General features: G+C 55.9%; 1 protein-coding gene across 2 annotated transcripts; it reads left to right on the top strand.

Annotated features, from left to right (window-relative positions):
- Window positions 1–225: 225 nt before the first annotated feature.
- LIPE (lipase E, hormone sensitive type) lies at window positions 226–16474 on the top strand. Of its 2 annotated transcripts, none has more exons than XM_087826715.1 (10): window positions 226–329; window positions 7732–8267; window positions 10416–10506; window positions 10613–10758; window positions 10938–11123; window positions 11331–11625; window positions 12446–12673; window positions 12901–13077; window positions 15061–15482; window positions 15870–16474. In XM_087826715.1, exons 2-10 carry the CDS (start codon window positions 7752–7754, stop codon window positions 16104–16106), a joined length of 2298 nt encoding a protein of 765 aa, XP_087682841.1. In that variant the 5' UTR covers window positions 226–329; window positions 7732–7751; the 3' UTR covers window positions 16107–16474. The 2 variants fall into 2 exon arrangements, with proteins under 2 accessions (XP_087682841.1, XP_087682840.1); XM_087826714.1 differs by lacking the exon at window positions 226–329 and adding an exon at window positions 687–823.
- The last annotated feature ends 227 nt before the right edge of the window (window positions 16475–16701 follow it).

The raw sequence follows: 16701 nt of genomic DNA on the forward strand, positions 1-16701 counted from the left end.
GCCCGCCGGCGTCTTGAGGCTAGTACGCAGGCGCCGAGTATCCTCCTTGCCCCTCCCTCCTGTTCGCGGGGAGAAGAGGAGACCGAGACAGGAACCTCGAGAAACCGAGCAATGAGAAAACTAGGAGGCAGGGGCGGGGAGAAGGAGGGGCTTCCTCCTCCAATGGCTCGCAGGCAGAGCCACGCCTCCAGTGCTGGCGTCCCGCCCGACTTTGAATTGCCGGAGGACCTGGCCTGCCCACCTGCCCCCAGACGGAGGCTCGGGGGCGCCCCGCTTCCCCCTCCAGCGGGCGGGCCGGGTAGCGTTCTAGGGGACCCCTACATGGGAAGGTGAGTGGGAAGACAAGGCTGAGAACCAACATGTAATAAGATCGAGGCTTCTGTGCTAGGGCGACAACCGTGAGACTCCCCACTAGTGTTGACTGAAGGACGCTTTTCGTCGCCTCCAGGGCTGCATTTTTGCTGGTCGCGGGTCTCTGCGTGCGTATGGGGGGGCGGGGCCAGTCCTTAGGCCCTGGCAGTGGGGGCGGGGCCCGGCTGTGGAGTGAGGCCCGGCTAGTTCAGGAGGCGGGACCCCGAGTGGAGCGAGCCCAGGATTGGGTGGTATGAGGGGCCGGCGGTGGTGTGTAAACAGGCTTGGCACTCGGGGCGGGGCATGGCGGCTGGAATTGGTCCCCGCGCGGGGGACTGAGGAGAATTGATGGAGTCAGCCGAGGAAGCGGGGCCCGCCGAGGCCCCTGGGGCCCCAGCCTCGAAGGAGGACAAAGAGAGATCTTTATCCAAGAGCCGTAGGCGCCGGCGATGGCGAAAAACCAAGGCCAAAGGTGAGCGTGCGGGGCGGGCATCGGCCCCGAAGGAACCTTGGACGTACTGCGGGGAAGTGGGGACTGAGTGGACTGACCCATCGCCTCGACAAGTAGGGGGGTCCATGGACTCGCCCATTGCAGCCCTGCGGGAGGATGCGGGGATGACCTGAGAGCGGATTATACCCCCAGCGTAGAAACTACCGGATGCCCCACTACTGTCTTGGGAGGAGAGTCCCGAATGCGAGTCTTCTGGACGAGAGTTCCCGATCTGGCTCCATACTCGCTGTGTGACTGTAGGCAGCTCCTGACCTCTGTTTCTGGTTCAGACGCTGATTTTCAGGTCTCAGACACTCTTGAAAGGATAGAAAGAAAGAGGTTTATAAGCTGTTGCCCAAAGAGGAAGTTTAGGGGTGAGTCAGAGAAAGGTAGAAGGAAGGGGTGCCCCAGAGAGGGAAATGCCAGGGGGCCAGTACAGTTCAAAACAGACCTGTATCCCATCCTTCATTCAGTCTGTTCATCCATTTCCTGTCAGTCCACCTGCTTCAGCCCTGCTTTTTCTTGACCCCCACTTCTTCTAAAACTAGGGGTTCCTGGGTTGGTTTCTGACTGCCACACCCTCCCTCAGGAGAAGGAAGAGCTGTCACCTGGGTTCCTAGGATGCCACATTACTTACTAAAAGTCCAGTGGAGATGATGCAAGCCTCAGGCAGGGGCTGGCATTAAGTCCTTGCATGGTTTTGAATATTTCGCAATCCAAGTGAGGACCTGTGGAAAGTTCCTGTGCAGACAAGAAACTGACATAGCCCCTGGGCTCCAGACCCCAAACTTTTCATTGTACATCCCTGTCAAGGATAGAACTGGAATTGGCTCCAGATGCACAGGCAGGCTCAGACAGGCTCAGACTGGTGCCTGAGGGCATTCACAGTCACACAGCAAGACAGCATCACAAGCAGGACAGAGCGCCCAGAGGCAGTACAGACCATGGTTAAAGTTAAGTGCATGGGCCCTGGAGACCTGGTTCCTCAGGCTATGACTTCTGGTACACTGGGCAACAGGCTCCTTCCTTCCCTGCCTCAACTTGTGAGGTTTGAATGAAGTGTGTTTGGCGCTGGCACACAGCAAGCCCTCAGGAGGAGTGGAAGTTACCCCCACACTAGACAGCAAACTCCCTAAGAGTGGGGTTGTGTCTGCCTTGTTTACCCTGCATTTCCAGAGCCCGCTATGCCAGGCACATAGGTATTTAAATATTTATTGAATTAATAAGTAAAGGAATGCATGAACTGTAACACCAGGACAATAATAATCGTGCTGTACTTAGGACTGTCATGAGGAGTCAGATGCTCTTGGGCAGGACTTCCTGCACAGGGCTGAGACAGTCCTCACAAATCCATGGGCCCACCTACTCACAAAGGTTCATTCCCCCAAGCTCTGAGATTTGCCTCTCACTTCCTGAGGCCCTGCCCTGGTGCCAGGTCTCAGTTGGGTGAATCAGACCCCGCCCCTACCCCAGGGGCATCCAGGCTGGCTGGTGCAGTCCTAGTCATCAATTTGATCTTGCCAGTAACCTGATGACAGTAGTGTCATGATCACCTTATTTCCCAGATGATGACACTGAGGCCCTGTGGGAGCAAGGTCGCCTGGCCAGTGAGGGCAGAGAGATGGCAACCCCTAGCCTCTTGAGGGCAGGGAGTGTGTGAGCTCAAAATTGCTGTCTGCCCCAACTTTGATTCACACAAATTCATTCCTCAGACATTCACTGAACACTTATTTGGGCCAGGCCTGGGCTCTCAGTGGTGAGGACAGAATTACGTTGGAGCTGTAGACACAGACATTAATGAAATCCCACAGACAAGATATAATTATAAACTGTAATAAATACAAGAGAGAAATTCCTGAGAAAGTGTAAAAGGGATGCTTCCCAAGGAGGTGACATTGGACCCAAGGATGAGTACTTGTTGACTGCTGGGCAAGGGGGGAGGGAGCGCAGAGGGGACAGAATGGGCAGAGACCTTGAGGCCCAAGGAAGCAGCACATTACAGCACAGAGGGAGCTCAGTGAGGGAGGGAAGGAAGAGAGGAGGCTGGATGGTCAGGGGGCCTAGATAGCCTCTAGGAGACCACATCTAGGATGTAGGGCTTTATCCTGAGAAGAGGGGTGGGGCTATTGAGAGTTGGGAGTATGTAACCAGATTTATGTTTTAGAAAGATCCTCTGGCTGCTATGTGGAACAAAATTGAAAGGGGCAAAATCAGAAACACATAAAGAGTTGTTACAGTCATCCAGATATGGAAGCAGTGGGGGTGGGGAGAAGGATCAGGTTCGAGTTTTCTAGGGGGCAGAGTGGACAGGACTTCATGATAGACTCGATGAGGATCAGAGGTGGCCAGGATGATTCCCTGGGTTTTGGCTTGAGCAAATGGGGAGAGATGCTTACACCACACACACACACCCAGGATATGCACAGATATCAACATATACATCCATGCTCACACAAACACATGCCCGCACAATCTCACAGGCCGAGAAAAAGAGACATATACGCTCACAGGCTGAGAGAAAGCCAGGCCGTGACACATGCATAAAAACATGCCTTCAGACATACCAAAAAACAGGAAAACGCACAGACTGAGAAAAAATGTCAACATGCCCACCCACAAACAGGCTGGGACAAACACTGGCCATGACCTGAACCTATGTATGTACATCCATGCATGTGAGTGAACCTCAGGCACACACACCTGACCACCCAGAAAGCACACAGCTGAGACATGACAGAGAGAAGAAGCAGCACTCAGATACGCCATCCTTGCTGGTTCCATGATGCTGGGCAGCATGTCACTTCTCTGGGTCCGTTTCCTCACCTGCCAAAAGGGGTAATAAAGTCCTTATCTCGTGCATCCTGCAGAGGGTAAAGTCAGTTACTTCACAGAAAGCACTCAGAGATCAGCGCCTGGCGCACTAGTCAGTCCTTTGAGCACTGTTTGCTCTTCTGTGGGAATACTCAGGGAACTGGCTACCCTTGCGGGCCCTCCTTCACCTGTACCCAGGCATCTCCCTTTCAGAGGCCCTTACCCCTCGCAGGCCCCAGACCTCACCCTTCCTCCATCCACCTCCCACTTCTTTCCCCCACTGCCCTGCTCAGTCCCTAGGGGCCAAAATGCAGGCCTGATTCAGCTGCCCAGTGGCTCTATAGGGCAAAGGGCTGGTGCCCAGGCAACAGTACCCCTCAGCCCTACCTCTGCCCCAGTCCTCGCCCATGGCCCCGGTGGGCCTGCCCCTGCCCCAGTGCCCTCTGCCTGGGATTCTTGGCGAGTTTCTGGCAATCTCAACATTACTTCCTGCCAGCTCTACCCAGCCTAGCCCCCAGGGAGCTGCCTAGATCGGGGCGAAGGGCAGGGCCCTGGAGTCATGAAGGCCTGGGATCCAGCCTCTTCCCCAATGCTTTGGTGCAAGTCACGGTTCTGTCCAGGTCTCCTCTGTCCTCACCTTCAATAAAGAGCCCTACCGCATAGATGGGAAGTAAATAACAGTGGCTTTATAAAGTGGGAAGCCACAGTCTGTTAGGCAATAAACACCACACACTGGCCGTGCGCCAGGCACTGTGCAAGGGGTTCGGGTACAGCAATAAAACAGACAAAGCCCCTGCCATCAGGGAGCCTATAAACTAATGAGGGAGACAAAGAGAAAACTCATAAATAGTCAATTGTATAGTCTCTTAGACAGCATGTCCTGCCACTGAGGAAAATGTCCAGTACACACCTTGGTGAGGCCACGTGAGAACCACCAAGCAGACAGCTGTAGAAAAGGCCGCCCAGGGGGGTGGGGGGGCGGGCAGGACGGCCAAGTGCAGTTCCCAGATGAGGAAACCAGGTTCATCCAGGATCACCTGGTGAGTGGTTTGGACCAGTGTTCCGTTGTCACAGCCACTAAGCTTAGAGCTGCCCCCAGAGGCCTCTGTCCATCTTTTGTCTGCCCTAGGGAGGGGTGGTCCTCTCTCAAGCTCCCATCCATCCCCTTCTCCCCTCCACTGTGACTCTTCAGGCTTTCCTTCCTTTAAATATTTGCTAAGCACCTACTATGTACTAGGCCCCATGATAGGCCTGCCCTCATGGGGATGGCATTTCAGGGGAAGAAGCAGGAGGATTCACCTCCAGCCAAGCAAATGACAGAGGCCCCTTTAAGACCCAGTACCTAATTTTGTATTTGTGATTTTATATTCTTTTTCCTAAATAGCCCCACCTCCATATGTATAAGCTTCATAGCTTTTGTGTGTGTGTGTGTGGGGAGGGGGGGTGGTGGTGGTGGTGGTGGTGGACTCCTTAGGCACAGGATCTTGGTGAGAAAGGCTGGCTGGGGTGTGCAAGCAGTAAGAGGAGCAGGTTCAAGTGCCAAAGACTGTCTGGGAATCCCAGGGCTTCACAGCTCTTATAAGCTTCTTGGCTCTATAAAGCCTGCTTCTGCCCCTGGGGGGAAGATAAATGATGAACATGTAAACAAACAAATGTATAATTGCAAATGTGTAAAATTCTAGGAAAAACTTAAGTATGTTGGCAGAAAATAGTGCTGGGTGGCATACCTCCTACAGGGATGAGCAGTTAGGGAGGTGACAAGCTGAGGACTGAAGGGCAAGAAAGAGCTGGCCAGGCAAGAATCATGTGGATTTACATAGGTGACGTGTCTCTCAGCCTTGCTTTCCCCATATGTGAAGTGGACAGAACAGTCACAGCAGGATGGGCTGTGAAGGGTAAGTGGCAGATTCAGGGTGCCCAGTGTGGGAAGACCACCCAGTAGGACCTGTGGCTCAGGCCCCTAGCTGAGTTTGGTACTATCTTTTATCTGCTTTTGTCCTCCCAGGAGGGACAGGCAGGGTTGGCTATCCTCTCTCTTTCCCTAACAGCTGGGGCTGGCTGTGCCAGGGCAAGCCTGGGGGGTGGGGGTGGCAGGAGCTGAGATCATGGGGCCTTTGCTCCCTGAATCCACCCTGGAGAGAGGGAGGGCAGCCTGGTCGGGTGAAAGGGGACAGTTTGTTCAGGACTAGGGCTAAGACTTCTGGGTCCAAAGGGGACTGGGTGCCTAGACTCCTGGGTCTGAGGGAGGAGGAGCTGGGGGCCTGGATTCCTGTGTCTAAGGGAGGTCGGAGGCTGGATACTCCTGAGGGTTCTAAAGCAGAATTGAACTGGGGCTGGGAGCAGACGGGGGCAGGGAGTTGGGCTCGAGTTGGGCTCCGTGCTCTGTTTATAGCACGTGGTTCTCACCCTCCCTTGTGGGTGGGAGGTGGATCAGTGGCCACACCCTGGGTAGGCTGGGCTCCTCCCCTGGTTTATCGCCCCAGGCTGCTACTGGCAGAAGCCACAGTCCAGCAGTCCTAGCCTGGGGGAAGCTCCGGAGAGGCCTAGAGGGGTGAGTGCACAGCCAACTGAGCAACAGGAATGGCCCTGAGAGACAGGAATGGCCACTGGCAAACCCCAGGGTCTGGAAGGGAGAGAGAGGAGATACCTTCTTCTGGGAGGAGGCAGGGGGGCATCAAGCCAGGAGCCAGGCAGGTGCTGGGTAGGCTGCAGGAGGGAAGAGTCTCTGGAGCAGAGAGCATCGCCACCAAGGGGGACCCTCAAGTGTGGAGAATCAGGCCTAGTCCAGTTTCTGAGAGCCAGAGCTAGAGGCCCAGCCTCCAGAGCCCCAGGAGGGGGACATGGCTCTTGACCTGGGTTTGAATTCTGCTCCATTGCTTTTATGTATATATATGGTGCTGTTTGTTTGTTTGTTTGTTTGTTTGAGGGGGGGGAGGAAGGGAGAGAGAGAAACGTCAATTTGTTGTTCCACTTATTTATGAGTTCATTGGTTGCTTCTTGTATGTGCCCTGACTGGAGATCAAACCTGCAACCTTGGCATATCAGGATGATACTTTAACCAACTGAGCTACCCAGCCAGGGTGCTGTACCAGTTTTAATGCAATCTTCAGCTCCTTACTTAACATCTCTGAGCCTCAGTTTTCTCTCCTGTATAATGGGACACTACCACAAATAGCTGAAACGTGAACTGAGGCTGTCTGTGTTTCAAAGGGTTATCAAGGGCAAATGAACAAATGCACATAAAGCTCTTAACACAGGATCTGGCACAGAGTGAGCTCAGGGTCAATGGTATCAGTGAGTATGAGTACTGCTATTCCAGCCAGCAGAGCAGAGCTGGCCCATGCAATCTAAGCCAAGTGGACAGGCCCAAAGGCCAGGGAATCCAGCTGGGAGAGGAGTGAGATGGTTTTGGGACCTCACAGAGGAACAGAGAGGGAGCTGGAGTTTGGAGGGGGTTCCACAGCCAGACTTGAGGGGCCAGGAAGGGGCAAGAGTAACTCTTCAGTTTTAAGTAAGGCTAGAATCATGAACTCCTGGGTTCAGGAAGAGACTTGGGCTTGGGACCAGGGTCCTGGGACACCATCAGGTGGGAATCGGTGTGCTAAGGGATTAACTCCCAAATATTTGTGGAGGGGAAGGGCCTATGGGCAATGCTTGGGGCCTAAGGAGGTGAGATGGGGGCCTGAACTCCTGGGTCCTGAGAGCGGGGACCAACTGGAGTCCAGACAGAACCTAGAAGGAGTTCTGGGCCCAGGACAGTAAATGGAGACAGGTCCCTGAAAGATAGAAAAAGGGGTAGGGAGACTCCTGGGTGTAGGAGATGCTGGAGTGAGGGAACCAATAGAAGAGAGCAGGGACACCTGGGGAAAGATAGGCTGAGGGTTTGAACTCCTGGCTCCTGAGGAAGACAAAGGATCTGGGTACCTAGACTCCACCATTGGGTTTAAAGGAGGAGGCTGGGTACTGATGCCTGGGTCTGAGGGAGGAAGGAGGTAGAGCCTGGACTCCTGGAGCCCAGGGCCCCGGGTGAGCAAGGGGTGATCCAGCCCTGCTTAATGAGCCTTTCCACCTGCCCGCAGCCTCGCAGCTCATTCAAAGCATGGACTTACGCACAATGACACAGACACTGGTGACTCTGGCAGAGGACAATATGGCCTTCTTCTCCAGCCAGGGCCCCGGGGAGACAGCACGGCGGCTGTCAAATGTCTTTATGGGTGTTCGGGAGCAGGCGCTGGGGCTGGAGCCAGCCCTGGGCCGCCTGCTGGGTGTGGCGCACCTCTTTGACCTGGATGCAGAGACGCCAGCCAACGGGTACCGCAGCCTGGTGCACACAGCCCGCTGTTGCATGGCGCACCTGCTGCACAAATCGCGCTACGTGGCCTCCAACCGCCGCAGCATCTTCTTCCGTGCGAGCCACAACCTGGCTGAACTCGAGGCCTACCTGGCCGCCCTCACCCAGCTCCGAGCTCTGACCTACTATGCCCAGCGCCTGCTGGCCACCAACCGGCCAGGGGGCCTCTTCTTCGAAGGTGACGAAAGACTCACCACAGACTTCCTGCGAGAGTATGTCACTCTGCACAAGGGCTGTTTCTACGGCCGCTGCCTGGGCTTTCAGGTAAGCCCCCTGCCCTGCCCTGGGCCCACAGTGAAGGCACCTGGTGGCCCCTAATATGGCCCAATAGGGTAGCAGAATAACCACAAGGGTCATGGATTCAGAAAACTGCAGCTACAGAAAGGGGAAGCTGTCTGGGGTCCACACAGCTATACCGGGATCTCAAACATGTGGTCCCAGGCTGGATCCACCATGCAGCAAGAAATCTTTTAATCTGCATAGCTTTCTGCACCAGGCTCCCCACTGTTCTCTAGAGTCCTATACTCAGGAGATCCATTCACTCTTTTATGTTACCTGTCTGGCCCCTGAGATCATTTGAAACCCCCAAGAGGATAGTCAGTACTGTCCTCAAAGGCCCATTTGTAAGAGCATACCCATTTAGTCATCCCCACTAGAGGTCTGGGAGGGTGCAAGCCCCATTTTACAGAGGTTTAAGGGGAGGGCCCCCCGCCCCCTGGTGCTCAACTTGACCCAGGATTGCCTAGGCTTTTTTACTCACCTAAGGAGCTGTAGAAACGGGATTTTCAGAATGAGGGTGGGACCAAAAAGTAGATCCGTGTTGGTAACAGTGAGGAAAACCTGGTCTCAACCCCTCTCCTCCCTGAACTAGGACCCTGACTTTTGCCTGCTGCAGGTCTTCTACCCTCTGCTCACCCCAGACCACCCTCAGGGAGACACAGCTCATCTCAGCACTAAGAGGGAGGCAGCCCAGAGGCCTTCAGATTCATAGGAAAAGTAATTTGTGGATTCAGAGAATTGGGGGGGCCCTTGGGGTACCAGGCTCAGAGCAGAGGCCCAGTTGCCCCTCTCTGGGGTCAGTGTCAGCCCCCCTAGTCCCCAGCCACATCAGGGAACCCCACCAGGAGTATCTGGAGCTGTGTCACCCTGTAGCCCCCTTCAGACCTTCTCAGGGCCTCCCCACACCTCTGTGATAGCTGGCCTTGGCAGCCTCTCAGCCTCCATCCCACCTCACTGTTCCCCATTTCCCTGCAGAGCAGCCCATCTTCAGTGACCCAGCCTGGGTGTTCCTGGGAACTTCCCCTCACCTAAGCTGAACCCATAAATATTGATCAGCCCAGCTGGACCAGCCAGCTCCTTCCTATGTTCTGGCTGTGACCTTCAAGTCACGGAAGAGAGATCCTGGGGCAACCTGAGCCAGCATCCAGCCACAGTGGCCAGGCAACCCTGTGCTCTCTGGCCTGCTGGGCTCCTTACCAGGGGGAGGGGCCATGGCTGACAACTACTCTGAGGGCCCAACTGTGCTGTGTTGCAGGACAGCCTCCCCTGTAAAATGTCAGCCCCAGGAGAGCAGAGGTCTCCCTTGTCTGGATCTTGCTCAGCCCCTGCTCCAGCCCAGTGCCTAGTGCTCAGTATTTGCTGAATGAACAGAAGAACCCTGCTGGCCCCGTGCCCACTTCCTGTGGCTTTTTTTCCTCTGACCCTGTCTCCGCATGTCTTGTCTTCCCTGAGCTGCCTGGATGCTCTCTCACATGCTGTCTCCCCCTTTGGCTGTCTTTCTGCCTCAAGATCTCTGGCCCTATCTCTGACCATCTCCTATCTGTCTTCCTGTTGACCTGTAACTGGTCCCCATTGCTGTCCACATCTCATATCTGTCCTCGCTGACTTTTAGGAAGTCCCTACATCATCTTACTCCCAGCTCACAATCCTCCAGTGGCTCCACCCCACGTGTGGAATAAATCTAAATTCCTCAGGCCCATGTGAGCCCTCTTTGCTTCTCTGACCTCACCCTGGGCGCCCCCACCCTGGCCCCCCACCGTTCACCCTGCTCCAAACACACCAGCCCCCGGTTTCCTTATCCATGCTGAGCAAGGCCCCTGCAAAGCCTGTGCACTTGCCCTGCCCTCTGCAAGGAACAGCCTTCTGTCACTTCATTTGGGTCCCTCCTCAAGCCCCCTCCTAGAGACCATCTAAGTAGCCTAACCCCTAGCCATCATTCTATGTCCCCTCCACCTAGTGTCTTTTCAGAGCATTAGTCATTACTTGATATTATATGGCATGTGCCTAGGGCAGGGCCTGGCACACAGTAGGAGCTCAGTAAATGTTTACTGAATGACAATGTCTGCCCCTCACTCCTACCTGCCCCTGGTCCCTCTCCTGGGCAATGGGTGACACAGCAGCATCTCTCCACAGTTCACACCTGCCATCAGGCCATTCCTGCAGACCATCTCCATCGGGCTGGTGTCCTTTGGAGAGCACTACAAACGCAACGAAACCGGCCTCAGTGAGTCTTGCCCAGCTGGGCCCTGACTGCATCACCTCTGCCCTCCCGTCCCTCCTCCCCATGCGTGCCCTCACAGTCTGACCCACCTGGGCTCCCTGACCTCCAGGTGTGGCCGCCAGCTCCCTCTTTACTGGTGGCCGCTTTGCCATCGACCCAGAGCTGCGTGGGGCTGAGTTTGAGCGGATCACTCAGAACCTGGACGTGCACTTCTGGAAAGCCTTTTGGAACATCACTGAGATCGAGGTGCTATCGGTGAGCATGGGGCCTAATAGGGCCCTAACCTGTTACAAGAAGGGGACACTGAGGCCCAGAGAGCCATCCCAGGCCACATCAGGTCTCTGCAGGGCTCCAGGCCCACGGATGGCACATAAGGGAAAAACTGGGGACTCAAGCTGCCCATCCCCAATGCCCTTTCTGTTCCTTCCCACCAGTCTCTAGCAAACATGGCATCGGCCACCGTGAGGGTAAGCCGCCTGCTCAGCCTGCCACCAGAGGCCTTTGAAATGCCACTGACTGCTGACCCCAAACTCACAGTCACCATCTCACCCCCCTCGGCCCACTTGGGCCCTGCACCAGTCCTCGTCAGGCTCATCTCCTATGATCTTCGTGAAGGACAGGTAGGGCCCCTGCCAGGAACGGGTGCAGAGCGAGGGGCATGGGCAGCACCCACCCTCACTCAGATGCCCCCCTTCCTTCCCTCCATGCTGTCTTGACTCACTGCTCACACCTGCCCCCCTCCTATCGCTCTGAGTACATTCCCTTGGTTGGGGGAGGCCCGGGCAGGATGCCCCAGCTTCACCCACCTCCTCCTCCCTCTCCCCCAGGACAGTGAGGAGCTCAACAGCCTGGGGAAGTCCGAAGGTCCTCGGAGCCTGGAGCTTTGGCCACGCCCCCCGCAGGCACCCCGCTCTCGGTACCTGGTTGTGCACATCCATGGTGGTGGCTTTGTGGCCCAGACCTCCAAGTCCCATGAGCCCTACCTCAAGACCTGGGCCCAGGAGCTGGGTGTCCCCATCCTCTCCATTGACTACTCCCTGGCCCCAGAGGCCCCCTTCCCCCGAGCGCTGGAGGAGTGCTTCTATGCCTACTGCTGGGCCATCAAGAACTGCGCCCTCCTCGGTGAGCCCAGCCCTCCCCGGTGAGCCCAGCCCTCCCCCTCCCACTCTGTTCCTGCCTCAGCCTGCTTGCCCCAGCCCGCACTGCAGAGGAGTGAGCCATCTTGTTTCTCAAGCCTCAGTCTTCACCCCCTGCCTGCCTCCCTTTCCATCTCCTACCTCCCAGCCCTCTGCCACCTGGCTGCCCCCACTGCCCACTCCTACTTCTCTGCCTCAGTGCCCTCTCCCCATTGTCCACTGTTCACCCAACCTTCCATCAACCACTTCCCCCTCTGCCTCCCGCTCCCCACTCCAGCCCTGACACTCCATGCCCCCACCTCCCCCGTGGTTGTTTCCTCTGACCTTTTTTCCTCTTCCTGTTTACCCCTGAAGTCTCCAGCCCATTGTTCCAGCTCCTCTGATGTTGCACTTCTGACATCTTGGGAGGCACAGAGCAGGGTGGGACTGTGTCCCATGCCACAGAGCCCATGGCCCCTTGTCAGCCTGAACCCTGGCTTCCATTTCCTGACCTCAGGTGCCCTTCCCTCCCTTCCTGTCTCCCCACCCCACCTACACCCCCACCCATCATCCTGCTTCCAGCCTCCAGCCTCCCAAGCCCCCTCACAGCTTCCTGATCTCTAGGCCTCTCCATGTCTTTAATCGGCCTGATTCTCTGGTCACTGTCCTCCAAACGGGCCCAAATCCCTTCCTCTGTTTACCAGTCTCTAAACTTGGCTAGACTTTGGGGTTGGGGCCTGTACACCCTACCTCTGAGAGCCCAAGGCTCCTGGCCCAGAGCCTGAGTTCCTCCCTACCAGGAGTGACCAAGCCCCCCTCCAAACCAGGCTCAACATGCGAGCGGATATGCCTCGCAGGGGACAGCGCAGGCGGGAACCTCTGCTTCACCGTCTCCCTGCGGGCAGCAGCCTACGGGGTGCGGGTGCCAGACGGCATCATGGCAGCCTATCCAGCCACCATGCTACAGCCCGCGGCCTCTCCCTCCCGCCTTCTGAGCCTCATGGACCCCCTGCTGCCCCTGAGCGTGCTTTCCAAGTGTGTCAGTGCCTATGCTGGTAAGGCCCAGAGCTGGGAACTGAGGGACCAGGATGCCCAGGGCCTACAGGGACAGGGCTAGAGCCCAGTCTCCTGGGTCTGAGGAGGAGGGGCAGAGGAGAGGAATCTAAGACTCCTACCGAAGGGATCAGCTATTCCTGGGTCCCTGGGGGAATAGATCCCTGGATGTTGAGACTGGGCCCAGAAAGAGAAGAGAACAACCCAGCCCCCCACATGTACTCTGCAGGTGGGGAGACAGAGGACCACTCCAACTCGGACCAGAAGGCACTAGGCATGATGGGGCTGGTTCGGCGGGACACAGCCCTGCTCTTCCGGGATCTCCGCCTGGGGGCCTCCTCGTGGCTCAACTCCTTCCTGGAGCTGAGTGGGCGCAGGTCCCACTCGAACTCAATGCCTGTGGCAGGTAAGTGAAGCCTTCCCCACACACCCATCCAGCATGCCCAGGAGGGACAGCCTGGCACACCTCAAGTCCTGAGGGAGGAAAGGGGCTGTGCCCTGGGGCACTTGGAAGCAGAGATCGCCTTCCTTATTCTGCCCCATATCTGTCCTGGTCCCTACCACAAAGCCTGGATTTTCCACTATAGTCCACAGCCTAGAAATTCAAGGACTTCTGGCCCCCTACATCATCTCAGCCCCAGGAACTATAGGATTTAACTTCCCAAACAGCCTTTCCCAGAAAGGCACCCTGGTAAATTACTCAGGCCTGTTCCAGGCAGGCCCTCAGGTGGGAGTCCAGCCCTCTTAGAATCTTTCCAGGCTTTTAACAGAGGCACAGGGGGGTAATATTCTGCTGCAGGAGCTAGCCTAGGAGGCTGAGGCAGGGAGATCAGCAAACTGGATGGACCTTGAGAAGTGGAGGAGATTCCCAGCCTTGGGTGGGTGGCAAGACCCTCAGGCAGCCTAAAGTCGCTTTCATCTAGGGATCCATTTTTTCTCACCTTTAACATTTTAAGGATTTTAAAGCACAACCAACTCAACTTATTTTCTATCCCTTGCAAATCAACAGTACTTTCTGAGTAATAGGAATTGCATGTTCAAAAGTATATGAATATTCAGAAAATTATTCCAATTAGTTGTTTTATTTTAAATTAAGTTTTGGTTTTTAGGATATTCAAATAGATACAAATAAATACACACACAAACAAAAGGGATTTTAATTTTAGGCACATAGACCATTGAGCACTGGGGTTTTCCTTATAGGATAAGTGCAGCCCTTAGCGCCCCCTTCACACACACAACCAGTCTAGCTCCCTACTGTACCAGGTACTTGCTGGGTGATGTCGCCCTTGCGTTGCCCCTCTGTGAAATGGGTACAATAAAAGTACCTGCCTCATAAGGTTGTCGTAAGGACTTCATGCACCCATTCATGCCAAGCACCCAGCACAATACCTACTGGTACACAGTAGGTACTCTTAGAGGATGCTGGCACCCCTGACTGGCTGTACCCTGTGACTCTAGTCAACAGTTCTGTTCCAGTGACCCCCGGGTCACAGAGCACTTATGCAGTTATTCTTATATCTTGCATTTTACTTTCATGGATTTATAGACAAGTGAAAAAACCCTGAAAAATATAATCTTGGCCCTAGTGGTAAATAGCATGGGTCTGATAAAATTAATGGAGCTGAGGCCAAAGTGAGTACAGCTGGTGGGCCAGAAGCACATCTGAAGCATCATTTGGGTACTTGCTTGTCTGGTCACTCAAAGGCAAGAGATAAAACTGAAGAACACAAAGGACATTTTGGGAGCAGATCTATGTAGCTACAGGTATGAGATCCCTGGGAATCTAATATGCCCCCAAGACTCTTCTTAGCTCCCCTTTTAGCCTCCTTTCAAGCCAGGTGGGCCCACTCCTTACTCCACTTTGAGCCACTGATACCCTCTGTGTCAAGTAGACATAAAAAGATGGCTGGGCCTCATGCTGGGCCAGGAGGCTGCTGGAATAGGGTGCCAGGTCTGGTAATAAAACAGCAGGACCTAATCCATTATCTTATCCCATCGAGTCCTCAGCACCCCCAAGAGGTAAAGACTATTTTTATCCTCTTTGTACAAATGAGGAAACTGAGACTCCCAGAGGTAAAGTGACTTGCTCTTAACCTTCCCCATCACCACACACACACCTCCACTAGAACACAGCTTCACCTCCAGGACCATGTAACTCCTTCCGCCTGCCCCTTGGAGTTGCAGCTTAGACTCCTGCAGCTCCCACCCCTCCCCAAGGAGGGTGTCTGGGGGAATACTCCAGGTCTCCACAGCCCTAGGATGCAGCTCCTTCTCCAGAGGCCTCTGCCCTTCCCATGACCTTCCCTGCCAGCCACCCACACACCCAACCAACACAGCCAGGCTGATCTGCAGCCCCAGCTGGCCTCTGACCCTGCTCTTCTCACAGAGACGATGCGGCGCAGTGTGTCTGAAGCAGCACTGGCCCAGCCTGAGGACCCGTTGGGCACAGACCCCCTCAGGAAACTGACACTGCATGACCTGAGCCTCAAGGGCAGCTCGGATACATCAGGCACCCCTGAGCTGTCACTGTCAGCAGAGACACTTGGTCCCTCCACGCCCTCGGATGTCAACTTCTTACTTCGGCCTGAGGCTGAACCAGAAGAGGTTGAAGCCCAAGATGAGCTGAGCTCCCAGAACAGAGGCCCAGGCATTGGTGCCTCTTTCCCTGAGGGCTTCCACCCGAGGCGCTCCAGCCAAGGCCCTACACAAATGCCTTTATACTCGTCGCCCATCGCCAAGAACCCCTTCATGTCACCACTGCTGGCACCTGAGAGCATGCTGCAGAGCCTGCCACCTGTGCACATCGTGGTGAGTGCCAGAGGGGGACCAGTGAGGAGGGGTGGGTGGATGCAGGTGTACCTGGGCAAGAGAGCTCCTGGGAGAGGGGAAAGGTCCCGCGGGAGAGGTGTGCCACCAGGAAGGGATGGATGCCTGGCAATGGGAGAATGGAAGGGAGTCAGGGCTGCTGTACTCTTTTGCAGTCTTGTTGAGCACCGTGGGGCCGCCACAGGGCTTGGAGAGTCGGGGAAAGGGAAGAGACAGGGGTCCCAGGGGGAAGAAGCTGGGCAGAGGCCCGGGAGCCCAGTTAAACTCACTCTGCAACTCTTCCCGCCCAATTTCTCCCTCCTCTGCCCCTTCGTCCACATGTTCCCGCCCCCCACCCTTGCTTCACGCCTCACCCCCGCTGTCCCGCAGGCATGCGCGCTGGACCCCATGTTGGACGACTCGGTCATGTTCGCGCGGCGGCTGCGCAGCCTGGGCAAGCCCGTGACGCTGAGCGTGGTGGAGGACCTGCCGCACGGCTTCCTGAGCCTGGCGTCGCTGTGCCGGGAGACGCGGCAGGCGGCCGCGCTGTGTGTGGAGCGCATCCGCCAGGTCCTCAGTCCAACCGCCACCACCGCGTCTGCCACCACCAAGCCCGCGCGGGTCTGAGCCTAGACCAGAGCCAGGCCCGCCGCTGTACTTGGGGGCTGGGAAGGGGAGGGGGCGACACTAAAGCCTTTTGTCACCATTGGCCTCGGCCTCATAGTGAATACTGAATATGCTCCCGGAGGGAGGTGGGCCGGCAAGAGGGGGGTGGGCTGTGCCTTAAATCGGGGAACGACAAGGAAGGGCCAGGAGGTGAGACCCTGGCCTGGGAGAGGGGGCGCACGCAAACACTCTCACCAGTCTCGGAGACAGCTGGACCGCGCTCCATCACTGCCTGCAGCTGCCGCGGCCACCCGCACAGGGGCGGGGCCTGGCTCTACCTGGGGGTCGGTTTGTTTCTGTTTGTTTGTAAATAAAAGTACTTAATTAGTTTGACCTCTAGCAAATGGGGGCCGGGGCTGTCCAGCAGGAGGCAGCATCTAACTCAGCTGCTGGGAACGAGAAGCAGGACTGGAGAGTTGAAGGCTGAGGGCCCAACTTTGGGGTTCTGAAAAAGGAGGGGCCTGTGGACCTGGATTCTTGGGTGCGGAGGGACTGGACTTCCTATAACACAGACCCAGCTCCCCCACAGACTTAATCCAGAGAACTGGGTTCTTAG

The sequence above is a fragment of the Miniopterus natalensis genome, chromosome 18, assembly GCF_054644295.1.
Source record: "Miniopterus natalensis isolate mMinNat1 chromosome 18, mMinNat1.hap1, whole genome shotgun sequence".
Classification (NCBI taxonomy): domain Eukaryota; kingdom Metazoa; phylum Chordata; class Mammalia; order Chiroptera; family Miniopteridae; genus Miniopterus; species Miniopterus natalensis.